This window comes from Paramisgurnus dabryanus, chromosome 3 (assembly GCF_030506205.2).
Source record: "Paramisgurnus dabryanus chromosome 3, PD_genome_1.1, whole genome shotgun sequence".
Taxonomy (NCBI): Eukaryota; Metazoa; Chordata; class Actinopteri; order Cypriniformes; family Cobitidae; genus Paramisgurnus; species Paramisgurnus dabryanus.
The window spans coordinates 15639119-15656434 of NC_133339.1; the positions used below are offsets into that span (position 1 = coordinate 15639119).

At 36.8% G+C, this 17316-nt stretch overlaps 1 protein-coding gene across 1 annotated transcript in view; it reads right to left on the reverse strand.

Annotated features, from left to right (window-relative positions):
- The window catches only part of LOC135769072 (uncharacterized), a 32879-nt gene extending 23026 nt beyond the window's left edge, over nucleotides 1-9853 (reverse strand). Inside the window, exon 1 of the mRNA XM_073813836.1 lies at nucleotides 9709-9853. Coding sequence (XP_073669937.1) covers nucleotides 9709-9853 — 145 coding nt within the window. The remainder of the gene's footprint in view (nucleotides 1-9708) is intronic.
- Between the last annotated feature and the right edge of the window lie 7463 nt (nucleotides 9854-17316).

The following is a 17316-nucleotide window of genomic DNA, read 5'->3' on the forward strand; positions in this document are numbered from 1 at the left end:
GAATTAAATCATTTTGACCAGCAGAGGCCCATAGAGATCCATTCATTTCACTGGATATGGGCAACTGCTCAAATCACTACTTTAGTAATACATTTTGTGAATTTATGTTTATATAAACATTAGAAAGGACATTAAAAATAAATATTATTTCAAATAGTAGAATTTTTGTAGTTTTTGATGTATTTTAAAATGTCTGTTTTTATGTGTGTTTTATGTGTCTGTGTCTGTGTGTGTGTGTGAGATTGAGCATGTCGTTTCTATATTGCAATTTCTGTGTTTACATTTTCAGATTTATTCAAATAAAAAGAAAAAAATTATTATTTTTTTGCATTTATTTGGGGTAAATTTTACCCCAAAGGGCTTCTTTTAAACATCTTTAGAACGACCAAATCAAGCCCAGTTTTTATATGAATATTGACAGATAGTTTAGAAAAGTAAAAAAATATTATTCCACTGAGAGAAGGGGAACCATGTTTTTTAACTAAAGAAAAGTGGCTTGGGGTAAGATTGACCCCAAGGGACTTATAAAGGTTAATAATGTCTTTATTAAATATTATCATTTCATTAACGTTTTTACTAAACAAACAATACCTAAATCTTGAGGTTTATATTTAAATCCTCATCCAGTGGTTCATTCAAAACAAATATCAGCCAAACTGAATCAACTGTAAATGAATTCTTGTTTTAACTAACAAACTTTTCATACTTAACTTTAAGAGTGTCAGATAAAGAGTCTATGCATTGCTTTGCATGCATTGATCAAAGAGATACGTCACAGGTGTGTCTGCGCGGGCAAAATCGCCTAAAGGTCAGTTATTTTTTAATGCAGAACTGTGCGCATTGTTAGAAAAATTGCCATGCACACCGCTATGCAAAATGGAGTTACATACGCCCTGTCCAGAAAATCACCCCAATATGTTCATTTGTAGCAGAGATGTGTGTTGTGTAAAAAATTTTTTTTTTTTTACTAAAAATATGATTTATCTAACTCAAATATTCTTTGAATGATCGAGCCGAAACCAAAATGCATTCGTTTGAGCCACACCTACACAGTAAATAATAAAGGATCAAAGGGAGTTAATCATTATTTCTTACTGACATTGAACTGCAATAAAATTTATATCAGATTCAAAAGATTTAGGCCTAGGCTATATCAACTGACATATATGCCTAAAAGTGTGTTTCTGTTTAATTTTCTTGTGTAAACCTGTAAACATCAACATTAATGCCCTACACGGTAAGAAAAGCAACATTTTTGTCAAATCAACATATATTTTTATGTTACTTTAACTTAACAAATTAAGTTAAACAATTTCAACTTGTTTTTATAAGTTATGTCAACTTATCACTTAAAATAGTCTGTCAAATAGACTAAGTTGTTTTAATTTTATACTGCATTATTTTTTTAAAGTGTACGTGAGAAATTGAAAGTAAAATCAAACCCCTCATACAGTAAGTTAAGTGGAAATGAAGAAAATGTTTGTGGCATTTAAAGGATTGTATTAAAACAAAGACTTACCATGTTTTTCAGCTGAAGGTCTAGATAAAGACATTTTAGGAGCGCAGCAGAAAGTTCATTACTGTATTCTTTTACACCAAACACGACATGAATACTTCCACTAAATGAAGTGCTGAGTATAGTCCAAGGTTCAAGCCCAAGGTATAAGCTGATAACACACACGCGCCTTCTGCTACACAGACATCCAGAGGACGGAGATGAAAACACATGTTAATCCAAACAATAATTGTACAAAAATCTAGTTTTTGCCAGAATGCAATATTACATAGATTTAAAAACGTGAAAGATTTTTATTGATTCACATGAATGAAGACACGTGATTATCTGATAATTTTGCACAAAGCATTGAGTGGTGTATACATTTGATCATACTTTTCTGGATAGCTTGGCTATTTTGTGAGGAATCTTGGTGTTGTTCTGGATAGTCGGCTTACTGTTGAGAAGCATGTCTCTTCAGTTGTTGTCTCCAGCTTTAATTAACTCCACTTACTCACCAAAATTAAACATGTCTTGCCTGCAAAGCCTCTCGAAACAGCTGTTCATGCTTTTATTGTCTCCTGTCTGGACTATTACAACTCGTTATATTCTGGTTTATCAAAGTCTCAAGTTTCTCGACTACAACTGGTCCAAAACGCTGCTGCCAAGTATCTCATAAAAGGACAGAAATATGACCACGCTACCTCCAATTTTTATCTCTACATTGGCTACCACTTCACTTTAGGATTAATTTCAAAGTTCTTTTATTCATTTTTAAATGCTTACACGATCTTGCCCTGCACTACCTATTATTTATGCTATTAAAGCAACATTACACAATAACTAGGGTTTAAAAAAATGGAATCAGAAAGACCTTTAACAGTTGGACAAAACAAGTGTTAAATGAGTGTACAGATGACATCTACAGTAATTTTATACCACATACATTTTATGAAAAGATATCAATAAACCTAAATCAACGTATTTAGGTTTCTTGATATATCTGTATACTGATATATATTGATATATACAATTTATCAATGTCTAGGCCGGTGGCAAGCTATTTGTCAGTTTAGTTCTCTAGCGTTAATAAATGAATTTCTTGTAGCTGACATAACTACTCCCCATATTTTGTTGGGGATGGATTTTTGCTAAAGTGGGTGATCATTGATTTCCCACAAAGAACCCATATAAACACACATCTTTTAATATATGTGACATATATAAAATTTGACGGTTTTCTATTTTATATGTACATATATGCACCTATATGTTCACCTATATATTAGTAAAATTATTATAATCCATAGCTGCTAAAGAACAATCTGCATATATCAGACGAGTGCACAAAATGAGCAGAAAACACACATTTTAACATCTATATTTTTGTGATATTGTTTATTGTTAAAATGATCCCCATTAGTTGTCACCAAAGTCTTCCGCAAAATAAATAAATCACATACAATAATAATCTAACAGCAGTAAAACATTGTAGACATCATTATAATCATCAGAATTAATTTAAGAATATATTATTACAGAATTACATTAATTATTACATTCATACATTTCCTACTCACAATTTTAAATAGTGAATTCTCAGAGTCTAGTTCCTGAAAGAGACTTATTTATTTTACTTATTATTATTTTACGTATATTCAATGGGAAATTATTGCAATGATTGATGGCACGATAAATAACTGTTTTCTTTAAAGCATTTGAATTTAGACGTGGTAATATCAGCTGGCCATCATCAGCTGACCTAGTCAAATGAGAATGAACCTGATCACACCTAACAATTTGGTTATACAAGAACACTGGTTGAGAAGAAAAGACAGTTTTACTTAAAATTTAATTGTATTGAAAACCAGCCTTTTCTCCACCATTAACCATGAGATTCGACGGTGCATACTGATAGTGTTTGTTCTTATGGGACAATGTAAGATTTACCTGGCACCTCTGTTTTGGACAGTTTGTATTTCTTTGGTTGAAAGCAAGGGTCTTAGGGTAAGCTGCAGGGGTGACAGGGAGATGTCCCTGACTTGTCTGTGCTGAAATCAAGGGATAGTTCATATTAAAATGATTTTTTTATGTTTATCAGCTTACCACCAGGCCATCCAAGATGTAGGTGACTTTGTTTCTACAGTAGAAAACAAATGTAGATTTTTGTCCAACCGTTTCAGTCTGTCAGTCGTATAATGCAGGTGGATGGTAACAAAATCTGATAGAGAAAAAAACCCATCTACAGACAAATCCAAATTAAACCCTGTGGCTTGTGACGGCACATCAATGTTCTAAGACATGAAATGATTGGTTTGTGTGAGAAACCCAACAGTATTTATATCATTTTTTACAACACTATCCCCGGAGTTCTATGCACCGTCTTATTTGCATAATGATTAATCAGAATTTGTTACCATCCACTTGCATTATATGATTGGCAGACTGAAGTGTCTTATTACAACGTAAAGTGACGTATTAAAGCATTAGTGTCCTCTAGTGGCAGTAGCTTATACAACCTGTTGTTACGTTTTAAGGTTTTCAAATCAGATTAGACAAATTTAATTTTATGAATTTGTAAATGTAGAAATGGTTTCATAAACATTTATGGTTTTAAAGACATTTTGGAGCATCTAGCCCCACCCTCACCCTTACCCTAAACCCATCCACTTCTTAACCATATAAAACACAACACATAAGTAAAAGTACAGTCAGGTATTTATTGCATAAAACAGTATAAAAGTATTACAAACCATTCGCATTTCAAACCTTGCGATCTAAAGCCATACGATTATTTATATGAAGAATGCACAGTCAGATTCAAAAATAAACCAGCATGATGTAGTCGGTCACAAGAGCCAATAGCGCTTCACAATCTTAGCTTACGTAATGATGCAATCGGTCACAAGACACACGAGAGCCAATGCCTTTTCAAAATCATAGATGACGTTGTGAGTTGTTTTGTATGCTGTGTTTATGTCATTTAATAAATAAATTGGTACGTTATTTGTCCTAAATGCCTGAATAGTGTAATGTGTAATAAAATACAATTAATCCTGGCATTTTAAATAGAAAATCTTATCCCAGTACATGTCATCATAGCAAACTTATACCCCAAAATATCATTTTATACCCTAATATATTAAGTTTTACCTGTTGCTGGTAGAGGCGCTAATTTAGTAAATGCATCTATTGGTTGTATTTGGTGAAATGGACAAACGATCAAAGCAATCATATGGGTTGTAGAATATGTTGGAAATACGGGAGTCTGCACGGGGTGTTTATTTAAAAATTGACAGGATATTTGAGTTTTATTTAGTATTTACAGTACGGCTTCAACATGGTGCACGTCAAAAATAGGCTGTGTCTCATTTCATTTAATTGCAAAGGTTGTATCCTCACGAGGACTCATCCTCTGAAGGAAGTGGTCTACAGAGAGTCCTTAACCAGAATTAAACGAGACGTCCTTCATAGGACACACGGGCACGTTCACGTCAGTGTTGTTGTGCTTTCTATACTTGATTTAGTTAAAAGGTGCAAAAAAGGCTAGATGTTTTGCCTGCGCTGCTGGCCAATTGAGTGGACCGTCCGCATTTGGTGGCCATCTTCCCACAGGGCGCTCGATCACTCGTAGCATTGAGTTTTAATGATCTAGGTACTTTTAAATGACCAAAACTTGCTTAATTTTCTACCAATTTTCAAACGGTTTGGTTTGTTATAAACGTCAAATATGTACAACTGACACTGCATGTTTATACAAAACAATTTTTTTTTCATGAAACATGTTAAAGCATCGGGAATTATTGCCATGTTAATAACGTTTGTAACAAACCAAACCGAGACTCTGCCATAACACATCTAGCCTTTATACATATCTATGGTCCTACTTAGATTTCTGAAATGAGACAGCCTCAATGATGTCTGTAACCACTAGAGTCTAGAGGACGCAACCTGTGAAACGAGACACAGCCATGGACTAGGCGCCTATCTTTAGCGAAGCAGCGCAGAGAGCTGCTTCTGGGATGCTTTTGAAATGTGCAGGGTCACATCTGATGTAAACAGAAGCATTGACAAAAGAAGACAAAAAACCAAGGGACTACCATCACTGTACTATTTTAAAAAGTCTCAACTTTTTGAGTTTTAATAATTTTGTATCTTACAATAATGTGTGTTTGATGTACAAAATTATCCACAATCTAGCCCCACCTCCTCTTAAGGGATGCGTTGCCCATAATGGAGGTGTTGCTAGGACTAGAGCATCTGTTAGGGGAGATTTGGTAACGCAGTATAGAAGAACAGCCTTTGGTCAAAAAGCGTTTTCAGTTAGAGTAGTGGGGATGTGGAATGCTTTACCTATAAACATCCGAAGCCTTGATAGCTTTTCAAGTTTTAAAAATAAGCTTAAGTATTGGCTATTATCAGAACAAATCTGCAATCATCTATAATTATGCTGTAAATTATGTGTTTTACCTACTGATTTTTATATTTCACATTCCTGGACATAAGTATTGTGATGTTTTATGTGATGTTTTATGTGGTGTATATGTAATGTTGTATGTTATTTTATTTGTTTACCTGCCCAGGGACAGCAGATGTAAACTAGCTTTTAGCTAATTCTGGTGCAATTACATTTAATTGTGCATTGTCCCTGTAAAAATAAACAATAAAATGAAAATGAAATTGACTAGAATGACAGCGATCAGTTCCTGTTGCCTCTTACATAATACATAAAGAGAGATGACATTAAATGCTTGAAAGTTTTTCAGATTTTTAAATACTGCATACAAATAAACCTGTAATCTCTGGTTGTATTCTAATAAAGACACTGAGAAATAGAAATCATTCTAGCTGTAAATTATATGGCACTTAAATGTAAGTTTACTTAAAAATGAATCTTTAAACGTATTCAAAGACTCATATTTAAAAAATTAACATATCTATTTTAATAAGTACACTGACTCCCTCTGTCACAATCGAGGGGTTGAGGTTCTGTCTAAAGAAACGTCTCTCTCAGAGGCTGTTTACACTTGGCATTAACATACGTTTACGTCGATCGGATCACAAGTGGACGACGTTAATGCCAGGTGTAAACGGTGTTCAAAACGTTTTGAACGCGTCCACTTTCGACCACTTTCAACCACATCCAGAGGTAGTCGAAACCACTTTCGATCGGATCGCTTTGGAGTTGCGGAACGCAAATGTGGTTGAATGTGTTCGAATAGCCACACGCGACCGCCTTCTCTCCGCCCATTTATCTAATCTGAGGTATTAAACACAAATTTTACGTCTTTTTTTGACTTCTTGCGAAAATACGGTGAACAGCGCTATTTTTAGCCTTTCATTGATAAAACGACTGCGGGTGTTCTCCGTAGTTTCGTTTTGAAAGCGTGAAAGTTGCACGATCCTATTTCATCAATTGGGCTGAAAATTCAGAGAAAGCTCCAACATATACATGTACAAAACACTGTGCAGCATGTATACTTGCTAAACAAGCAGTGGACTCCCACATAATATAAGTTTGCGTCCATATAAACTCATAATTACTCCCGCTCGCGTTTGAATGACAGCAGAGAGACTCGCCCACCGTCTCACAGACCACCCCCTCACAGTATTCAGGACAGATGCGGTCGAAAGTGGACAAAAGAGTCGGATTTAAATACCAGGTGTAAACGTAATGTGTCTCTCTCGTCCACTTGTGATCCGATCGATGAAAACACATCTTAATAACAGCGGGAACTCCAGAGAGATGTTTAGGTTTAGCACAAGCAGACTTCAGTCAGACTAGATGTTCAAGTTAATAGTGTATAATGTGATTAATGCAGTACTGCAATATTAAATATCATGTTTAGTATTTATATTGTTGTGTTTGTTCTCTTTCACAGAATGACACAACATGATTTATTTTTCAGCTCTTCAACTTCTTCTTGTAGCTCTCTTATTTCTGGACTTTTCTGTTGTTGAAAGTGTTGATGACGTTTTTCCAGTAATTCGCGTTGTTTCTGTTCTTCCTCCAGCTTTTCTTTAAGTTCTTTAACGTGTTCATCTTTTCTTTCTCTTAATTCATTAAATTCCTCTGCTTGTTTTCTGGCTTCCTCTTCATGTTTTGTCTTCATGTTTCTTCTTCATCTCTTTTATTCTCTGTTTGTGTTCCTGCTTCATTTCTTCTCACTCTTCCCGTTCTCTGTCTTTTCTCTCTCTTTCTCTTCTTCTGATCTCTTCTTCTTTTTCTCGTTTTATATCCTCAATTCTTTTCTCCCATCTCTTTCTCTCTTCTTCTCTTCTCTCATCATCTTCTCGTCTTTTTCTCTCCCACTCCTCTTTTCTCTCTCGATCCAGTTTCTCATAATGTTTCATCATTTCATTTTTCTTCTGTTCATATTCTCTCTCTTTCTCTTCTCTCTCTTGTCTTTGTTTCTGCCTCTCTTCTTCTCTCTGTCGTCTTTCTTCATCTCTCTCTCTTTCAAATTTCTTTCTGGTTTTCTCCAGTTCTTCTTGTTTTTCTCTTAGTTCTTCTTCATGTCTCTCTCTTCTCTTTCTCTCTTCTTCCTCTCTCTCTCTCATCTGTCGTTTCTTATCCTCCTCCCATTCTCTTTGTTGTCGTTTAATTTCTTCTCGAGTCTCTTTTCTGTCATTTTCAGCTTCTTTTATTTTCTCACCCATTCTTTTCTTTCTCTCTCTTCTTGTTTACTTCTCTTCTGTTCATCTAAATCTCTCTTTTTAATCTCCTCCTCTTGTTTCTTTTTTAATTCTGCTATTATTTGGTTGTGTTCATGTTTCATCTTCTCTTGATCTTGTCTGTATTTCTTTTCTCTCTTTCTATCCTCCTCTTCTCTCTCTTTCTCTCTCTTTTCATACTGTGATCTCTGTTGTTCAATCTCTCTCTTCATCTCTTCTATCTTCTGATGATATTCAGCTCTTTGTTGATTTTCCTCCTTCAATCGTTTCTGTTTCTCTTTCTCTCGTTTCTGCTCTTCTGTTTTCTCTTTCTCCTCAAAGTCTTTCCTTAGAGTTTCTTCCTGCTCTTTAAATGTATTTTCAATTTTCACACTTTCCTCATCTGCTTTTCTTTTCTCTTCCTCTAATCTCTTCTTCATGTTTTCCATTTCAATCTCATGTCTGGCTTTTATTTCCTCTTTTTCAGTCTGAATTTCTCTCTCTTTCTCTTTCAGTATTTCCTCCACTCTCTTTTTAATGCTCATCTCAGCTTCTTCAAACATGCTGTTAGTGAAATATCGACCGTGGTTTGTTGTTTTCATCTCTTCTATCATCTTTATCAGTTTCGTCACTTGAGTTCTGTCTTGTTTGTCTCTGTTATTAAAGGCCAGGTATCTGTCTCCACAGTCTCTGATCAGTTTATTTAGATCTGCAGATTTACATTTCTTCACATAATCCTCTATGGATAAATCCTCGAGATCATCTCCTCTTGTAAACAGAACGATGCTGAACTGTGCAGCTTTAGGACCAAATATCTTCTTCATCAGATCTATAATCTCTGATTCTTCTTTGGTGAATCTACCCAAAGTTAACACAATGATGAAGGCGTGAGCGTGAGGTCCAGGTGATGACAGTGAAACACAATTCATGATTTCCTCCAACACTTGTTCTTTTTGTGTTTTTGTGTCAAACAGACCTGGAGTATCAACAACAGCTACTGATTTACCATTAACTTCACAAACTCTTTTCTCACAAACAGACGTCACTGAATCTGTGCTTGATCGGCTGAGAAACTCATTTCTTCCCAGTATTGTGTTTCCTGTTGCGCTCTTTCCACTTCCTGTCCTCCCAATCAAAACAATCCTTAAATGATTCAAATATTCCTGTTCATCTTTAATACCTGAAAATCGAGTTAAGAGTTAGGATCTTATTGTACATAAAGTTTCTTTCTTTAAAAAACTCATGGGAGAATATACTAAAAACGACAAATATATACATAAAATGTAAATGTATGACATTCAGTAACAGCAGACCATATAAGCTTTAAATAGCTAGCAAAATAACTTTACAGAACTTTAAGACATATGGAATAGATGAATAAATGTACTAAACATGCAGTTTGTCTTCTGTATCTCAAACACTCAATGGCTTTTGAAGGCTTAAATATCATTCTTATGGTGAAAATAAAACTTGAAAAAGGTACGAATTACAAATTATTTAATTTTGTTCCTTTTCCCTTACCTTTATTAAGGCATAACATTAAAGTATTAAAATCTTACCATATGTGTTGATCTTTAGCTGTAACTCTTTGTTTTTTCTCTTCATTTCATTCAGTTTTTTTTCATATTCATCTTTAATTTCATCTTTCACTCTCATTTCTTGAGCTCTGACATACATCTGTAGTGAATATGGTTCAGTCTTCATGTCTTTTATATAATCCAGAAGTTCTGTTATTTGTTTTGATTTTCTATGTTCTTTTAATCCAATCACTCTGTATCGTCCTCCACAGACACTGATCAGATTCTTACATTGAGCATATGATTCTAGAGAATCTGTCACACGTTTGTCAACAGTGCCATTAGTTGTGAAGATCATCATGAAGTTCTCACTATAGTAAAATATCTTCTGGATCTTCTCTACTTCTGCTTTATCTTCATCAGTCAGTGGACCAACAGGAATAAGGATGAGAAACACATTAACTCCAGGATCACAGAGAGAGACACACAGTGGAGAGATTCATGCATCGCTTCATCTTCTGAGAGTTGAGTCAATGATGGAAGTTCAACAACAGAGATCTGATGTCCATCTATCTTCTCTTCTTTCTTCACAGACACTGAACTGAACTCTTTCTGATTTGATGGTTTCTTTCTTTGTAGAAGTCTGGAGATGTTGACCTTCAGTCCTGGATCAGCTCCACACAACACCACGTTCAAATTTGATTTTCCACTTACTGATGCTAAAACAACAATTAGAAATGTATGACAATATTGATATGCTGTAAATCATTACAAATAATATTTGAAATTAGTTGGGAATTCATATTTAGTTATTTTTAGTATTGAGTCAATTACTTATGGCACAGGCCAAGACTGACAAGTTTGTGATCAAGTATCAAGTACACAGACATCCAAATGAACATGTTTAATTCAATTCAATTTTATTTAGTTATTTTCACAATTGTTTAGTTGTTTCAAATTAGTGCTTTAAATTAATAGATGCAGGAGAAAACAAAGAAACATCATAAAACATAAGCAGCAGAATACAGCGGTTAAGATTAACCTAGCGTGGGTAGTAATAATTTAATGTATGTAAGAGGGTGCTAAGTTAAGCCAATGTCAGCTTACCCCCAAGGGCTGAAAAAAACCCTAGGAAAAAACCCTGCAGGAAAAGTCCTAGGAGGGGAAAAAACCCTTGGAGAGAGCCAGACGTAGCTAATTCTATAGAGGATAAATGGAGTCAGATAATTTGCTTAATGTAATATTAATAAAATGACTAAACACACTACTAGAAACCACACTACTGGACTTAAACTAAATAAAACTGAATTATAATTTTGTTATATTGTTATTAAAATATTTTATAAAAAATGTGCTTGTTGTTAAACAACCTGTTTATGGTTTTGTTTTTACATTGCTACTTCCAGGGTTGCCAAGTCCACCTTTTTCAAGGGGAATTGCGCTTTGTTAATAGGCAAGGCAAGGCAAGTTTATTTGTATAGCACATTTCATACACAGAGGTCATTCAAAGTGCTTTACACAGAAATGAGAAAACAATATATAAAAAAGAAAAAGAAAATGTAAAAATAAGATTTACATGATAAGATCACAATAAAGACAAAGATACATGAGAATTTAAAATAACAATTAAAGAAAATAAATGTGATTTTAATAAAACAGTTTAAAATGCTAAAAAGAATAAAACAGGAGTAAAAGTGACTTGAGTTAAAGGTGCAGTCAGTGTGAAGCAGCACAGTGCTCATTCAGTAAATGCAGAGTTAAACAGATGTGTTTTTAATCTAGATTTAAAAGTGTTTACTATTGCAGCACATCTGATCTCTTCTGGAAGTTGATTCCAGCTAGAGGTGGCATAAAAGCTAAATGCTGACGCACCTTGTTTTGAGTGAACCCTTGGTATTTCTAACTGACCTGATCCTAATGATCTGAGTAATCTTTTAGGTTTATATTCAGTTAGCATATCTGTCATGTATTTGGGTCCTAAGCCATGAAGTGATTTATAAACGAGTAACAATACTTTAAAGTCTATTCTAAATGTAACAGGAAGCCAGTGTAAGGACCTGAGGACCGGAGTGATGTGCTCAGATTTCTTGGTTCTGGTCAGAATTCTGGCAGCAGCGTTCTGTATGAGCTGCAGCTGTCTAATGGTCTTTTTGGGGATCCCAGTAAGGAGTCCATTGCAGTAATCCACCCTGCTGGTGATGAAAGCATGAACAAGTTTCTCTAAGTCCTGTCTTGAGACAAAACATCTAATTCTGGCAATATTTCTGAGATGGTAGTAAGCTGATTTGCTTATCGCTTTCACGTGACTACTGAAATTAAGGTCAGACTCTAAAATTACACCAAGATTTCTGCCTTTATTTTGTGTCTTTAGACCCCTAGAGTCAAGGTATGTGTTAACTTTGAGAGTTTCATCTTTATTTCCAAATACAATGACTTCGGTTTTGTCTTTGTTTAACTGGAGGAAGTTTTGACGCATCCAACAGTTAATTTCATCAATGCATTTACATAGAGAGTCAATGGGGCTGTAGTCATTGGGTGACAGGGCTAAGTATATCTGGGTGTCATCTGCATAGCTGTGGTAAGCAATTTGGTTCTTTTTCATTATTTGACCAAGTGGGAGCATATACAAATTAAACAGAAGCGGTGCAAGAATTGAACCCTGTGGGACTCCACATGTCATGGATGTCCAATCAGATTTATGGTTACCTATGTTCACATAGTAACCTCTTCCTTGTAGGTATGTTTTAAACCATTTGAGAACCATACCAGAGAGCCCTACCCAGTTTTCCAGTCTATGTAAGAGTATGGTGTGATCTACTGTGTCAAAGGCAGCACTAAGATCTAGTAGCACCAGCACTGATATTTTACCTGAATCAGAGTTTAAGCGAATATCATTTATTATCTTTATGAGCACTGTCTCTGTGCTGTGATGCTGACGGAAACCAGATTTAAAGTTGTCCAGATAGCCATTTGAGTTTAAGAATTTGTTCAGCTGATTGAAAACAACCTTTTCAACGATCTTGCTTATAAACGGAAGATTTGAGATAGGTCTGTAGTTGCTAAGTATGGTTTTGTCTAGGTTACTCTTTTTTAGGAGAGGCTTAACAACTGCTGTTTTTAATGACTCTGGAAAAGTGCCTGTGATCAGAGAGGTGTTTACTATTTTTAAGAGGTCAGTTTCTAAGCAGTTAAGCACCTTTTTGAGAAAAGATGTGGGGAGAGTGTCAAGGCTGCAAGTTGATGCTTTAAGATGTTGTACTGTTTCTTCCAAGGTTTTTATATCAATTATGTCAAATTCTGAGAGAATGGCTAATTTCTGAGGTTGTTGCAATGATATCTGACTGACCACAGTACAATTTGAGGTCGTATTGATTGCCATTCTGATATTACTGATCTTCTCAGAGAAAAACTTAGCAAACTCATTGCATTTGTTGTCAGAGAGCATTTCACTAGGAACTTGATTTGGGGGGTTTGTTAGTCTCTCTACAGTAGCAAAAAGAGTGCGAGTGTGGTTTATGTTGTTATTTATAATATTGGAGAAGAAGGTCTGTCTAGCTGTGCCTAGTTCTACATTGAAAGCACGAAGACTGTCCTTATAGATGCTATAATGTACTTCAAGTTTTGTTTTCCGCCACAGACGTTCAGCTTTTCTGCATGTTCTTTTCATGTGCTGTACTGCTGTTGTGTTTCTCCAGGGTGCTTTACGTCTGCCAGTGATCACCCTGACCTTTACTGGAGCTATATCATCAATAGCATCTTTAACTTTTATGTTAAAGTTTTCAAGGAGAACATCAACAGAGTCTGCGGATATGTTTGGCAACATTGACATAGCATTCATAAATACCTCACTGGTGTTTTCATTTATGAACCTTTTTTTGATATAGACAGATCTAGCATCAGTGGCAGGACAGATCAATAAATCAAAGTAAACACAGTAATGGTCAGATAGCGCTTCATCCTTGATTACAGTGGATGAAATGTTTAGACCCTTGCTAATGAGCAGATCAAGAGTGTGTCCCCGATTGTGTGTAAGACCTTGCACGTGCTGGGTCAGATCAAAAGTGTTTAAAACATTTAACAGTTCAATCGCAGTATTGTTTTCTGAATTGTCTATATGAATATTGAAATCTCCAGCAATAACAAAATAATCAAATTCAGAGGAAATTGTTGATAAAAGTTCTGTGAATTCATCAACAAATGCTGAGGTGTATTTGGGAGGTCTATAAATAATTGTAAACAGAATGCGTGGTGTACCTTTTAGAGCAATACACAAATATTCAAAAAACTGGTAATCACCAAGTAACACTTGCTTGCATTGAAAGGCATCTTTGAATAAAGCAGCTATTCCTCCACCCCTTCTAACAGCTCTACAGACATTTATAAAGGTAAAGTTGGGTGGCGCTGATTCATTGAGGACTGTAGCACTGCAGCTGTCATCTAACCAAGTTTCATTTAGAAACATAAAGTCCAGGTTGTTAGTGGTGATAAGATCATTAACTAAAAAGGATTTGTTCTTTAGTGAACGGATGTCCAGAAGTGCTAACTTAACAGTAACTGGTTTTGAAACGGTATCAATCTCAGAATGACGTATAATAGGCAGTAGATTAGATAGAATTGCTGTGCGGCTGGAGACGGCCTTCATCTTTCTATCACATGTCAGGACAGAGATAGGGAAAGCTAAAGGGACATCGGGCGCCCGCTTGTTCTTAAAATATTTATGATTGTTACTGCTGACGTAGCGGGAACCCAACACACATCAGTTACCAGTGCTGTTTGCAGATGAGGGCTGGTGTGATCCCTGACATTGAGGCAGAGGTCGGAGTGCTCTTTGAGATGGAGGGGGAGGGCGGGCTGGGCCCGAAGGCTTTGGTGGTTGAGGAGCCCGCCGTTTCTTGGTTGATATTTGGGGACTCGCAGCAATAGAGTGGGAGAGCTTTGTTCCAGCAGATACCAGTTTCTCCATTTTCTCTGAAAAGCCCAGAAGTGGTGATGTTGGAGAGAGGGAGAGAGAGTGTGACGACATCAGCTGTGATTCTGGTGTTCCTGAAGGCTGGGAGGGAGTGTTATCATTCCTCTGGTCATTATCAACAGAAACGTCCTTGGGTGTTGATTCACAATCCAGCTGCAGCGAGGTCTGTGGGCAGGGCTCAGCCTGAGCTGTGTCTGTGAACAGTAGTTGTGACTGCAGAGTTTTATCCTTGTCATCTGAATGTCCATCCAGGTGCTGGTGTAAAATCCTGTGGTCATTTCCGCTGTTCAGTAGTGGACTGGCACACTCAGCTGATGGATGATGCATGGAGAAAAAGATATTGTCTTTAAGCAACCTAGCACCTAGTTTCTTTGGGTGGATACCATCTGTGTTAAAAAGTTGCCTTTGACTCCAGAAGATATTGAAATTGTCAATGTAATTCAGTCCTCTCATGGTGCAGGTTTTTTGCAGCCATGAATTTAAGCTTAGTAGACGAGAAAACATATTTGTTCCTCGGGCTGGGAGAGGTCCACTGATGAAAAATTGAACTTTCAGTCTTGTAAGTGTTTCAAAAAGTTCATTGAAATCCCCCTTAAGGAGCTCAGACTGCTCTTTCCGAATATCATTCTTTCCCACATGTATGACAATCCGACTGACAGACTTATGTTTCATCAGAATGTTGCAAAGTTCCTTGTTAACATCAGAAACCGTTGCCCGAGGAAAACAGTATGTACGGGTAGCCTTGCTTTCAAAGTTTCTGATAATATTGTCACCCACTATCAGCGTGTTTGGCTCGGCTGCTGTCTGAGCGGAGCGCCGCTGCCTATATGATGTTGAGCGTCTGTTAGCTCTGTAAGCTACTGGCTGACGTGATCTGTGTCCATTAACATTTGGGAATTCTTCACCCAAACTCATTAGTGCTTCAAATCTATTTTCAAGCCGTACAGGGGGTGGTAGAATACCAATATTGGCTACTCGAGTTGTACCCATATCTGGGGTAGATGATGCTAATGCAGCAATTTGTGACACTCGTGACAGTCTAATGTCTTGAGCACTTTTGGGTCTCGCACCCTGTTTATGCCATCGGTTTGTGTCCTCAATTTCTTTAGGTTTCTCTGAGCTCACTATGACCTGTTTAAAAGCATTAGGTTCACAGGACTCACCAGCTTTATGTTGAGAAGGACCACGATGAAGCTCCGCTGTATGTTCTGGCAGGGTCGGCAGCGCCACAAGTAACTTTGTTTCGAGAACTGCAATCTTTTGTAAAAGTCTGTGGCAATTTGAGCAGCAGGTGGATTAATGCTGCGTTCCAGGCAACCTGTAACCCGTAACTCACGACTTCAAAACCACGACTCACGACTCTGAACTGGGAGTTCATCGATCTAGTACGAGTTCACGGGTGGGAAGTCACGGGTTTGACGGCCGTTCCAGTGCACTTTCACCGGTAGAAGGTTGTAAAAACACGGGTTACAGGCTGCCTGGAACGCATAGGGTCGTGAGTCGTGGTTTTGAAGTCGTAACTCACGAGTTTAAAAACCTGCCTGGAACGCAGCATTAGATCCAGAAGGCGGCATTCTTTCTTCTTTTCTTCTGTTTGAGTGTGGGCAGCTGTGTTGTCCTGTTTTAGGATTGTCAGCTGCCGGCAATAGCAGACTGGTAGACCGCTTTGACAAATTCCCCAAGTTGTTGAATGTTCCAAATATCAATATAGTTCCAGGAATTTGTAGTTTTAGTGTGAGTGCCCAATTGTTTAGTTTGAGCACTGTGCTGAACTGCTGGTAGTTGAATCAAAAGATAAAAGCGAAAAAGCAAAAGCGCAAAGCACAGAGCGCAAGTAAAAGCGTCCGAACAGTAGCGAAGCAGGAAGCTGGTCTCTGGTCTAATACTGTTGCTCCAGGCAGAACCCCCCACGAAATGTGATTGGACAATTTTGGCTAGTTTTCAATAGAAATTAGACAGGTTTTGGTGTAAAACCTGCCAATACTGGCTACTTGTCACCATCTGTAAGTAGGGACAACTTTATTCAAAGGTGTCTAAAGTAGGGGTGCACCAATAAATGCCGATATAAACTATTAATATGTGGTCGATAACTATTCTGAATCCCACAGCTGATATTATTCACAGCTGTTTTTCATGGACTACGGGTTTTGATCAGTAAGTCCTTATCGATCTGAAATCGCTGTTAGTTTGAGTCGTTTACAACATGCATTTGAAAAGCAACACTCGTCAAACATAATCATTATACATATTCTTTACTATCATTAAAATACATGTAAAGGTTTGAAGAACAGCAATATAAATATATCTTTAAGCCCTATCCTGGAGTTGCATGTCATCATAGTTGTGTGTGTATGGTCTTTGTCTGCGGCACATATTGAGTTTCTGCACGAGAGCGCCCTCTGGCTTTTGGATGTAGTGGCATTTTACCATAATTCATTGAGAAGCATAGCAAGCATCATTGGCCGATAGATCGCTGCACCCCTGGTCTAAAAGTGGTTGATAATTTTTCTACTTAGCCCCTAAGCTCTGGAATAATTTACGAGTCGATCACTTTAAGTCTAAACTAAAAACATTTATCTTTAACACTCTGGGGTCGGCTGCGGCGCGGGCGCCGCAAACTCTTTATTTTTCGATCACTCCCCAAAGAGACTTAGATAACTCTGCTGATTTTTGACATACAG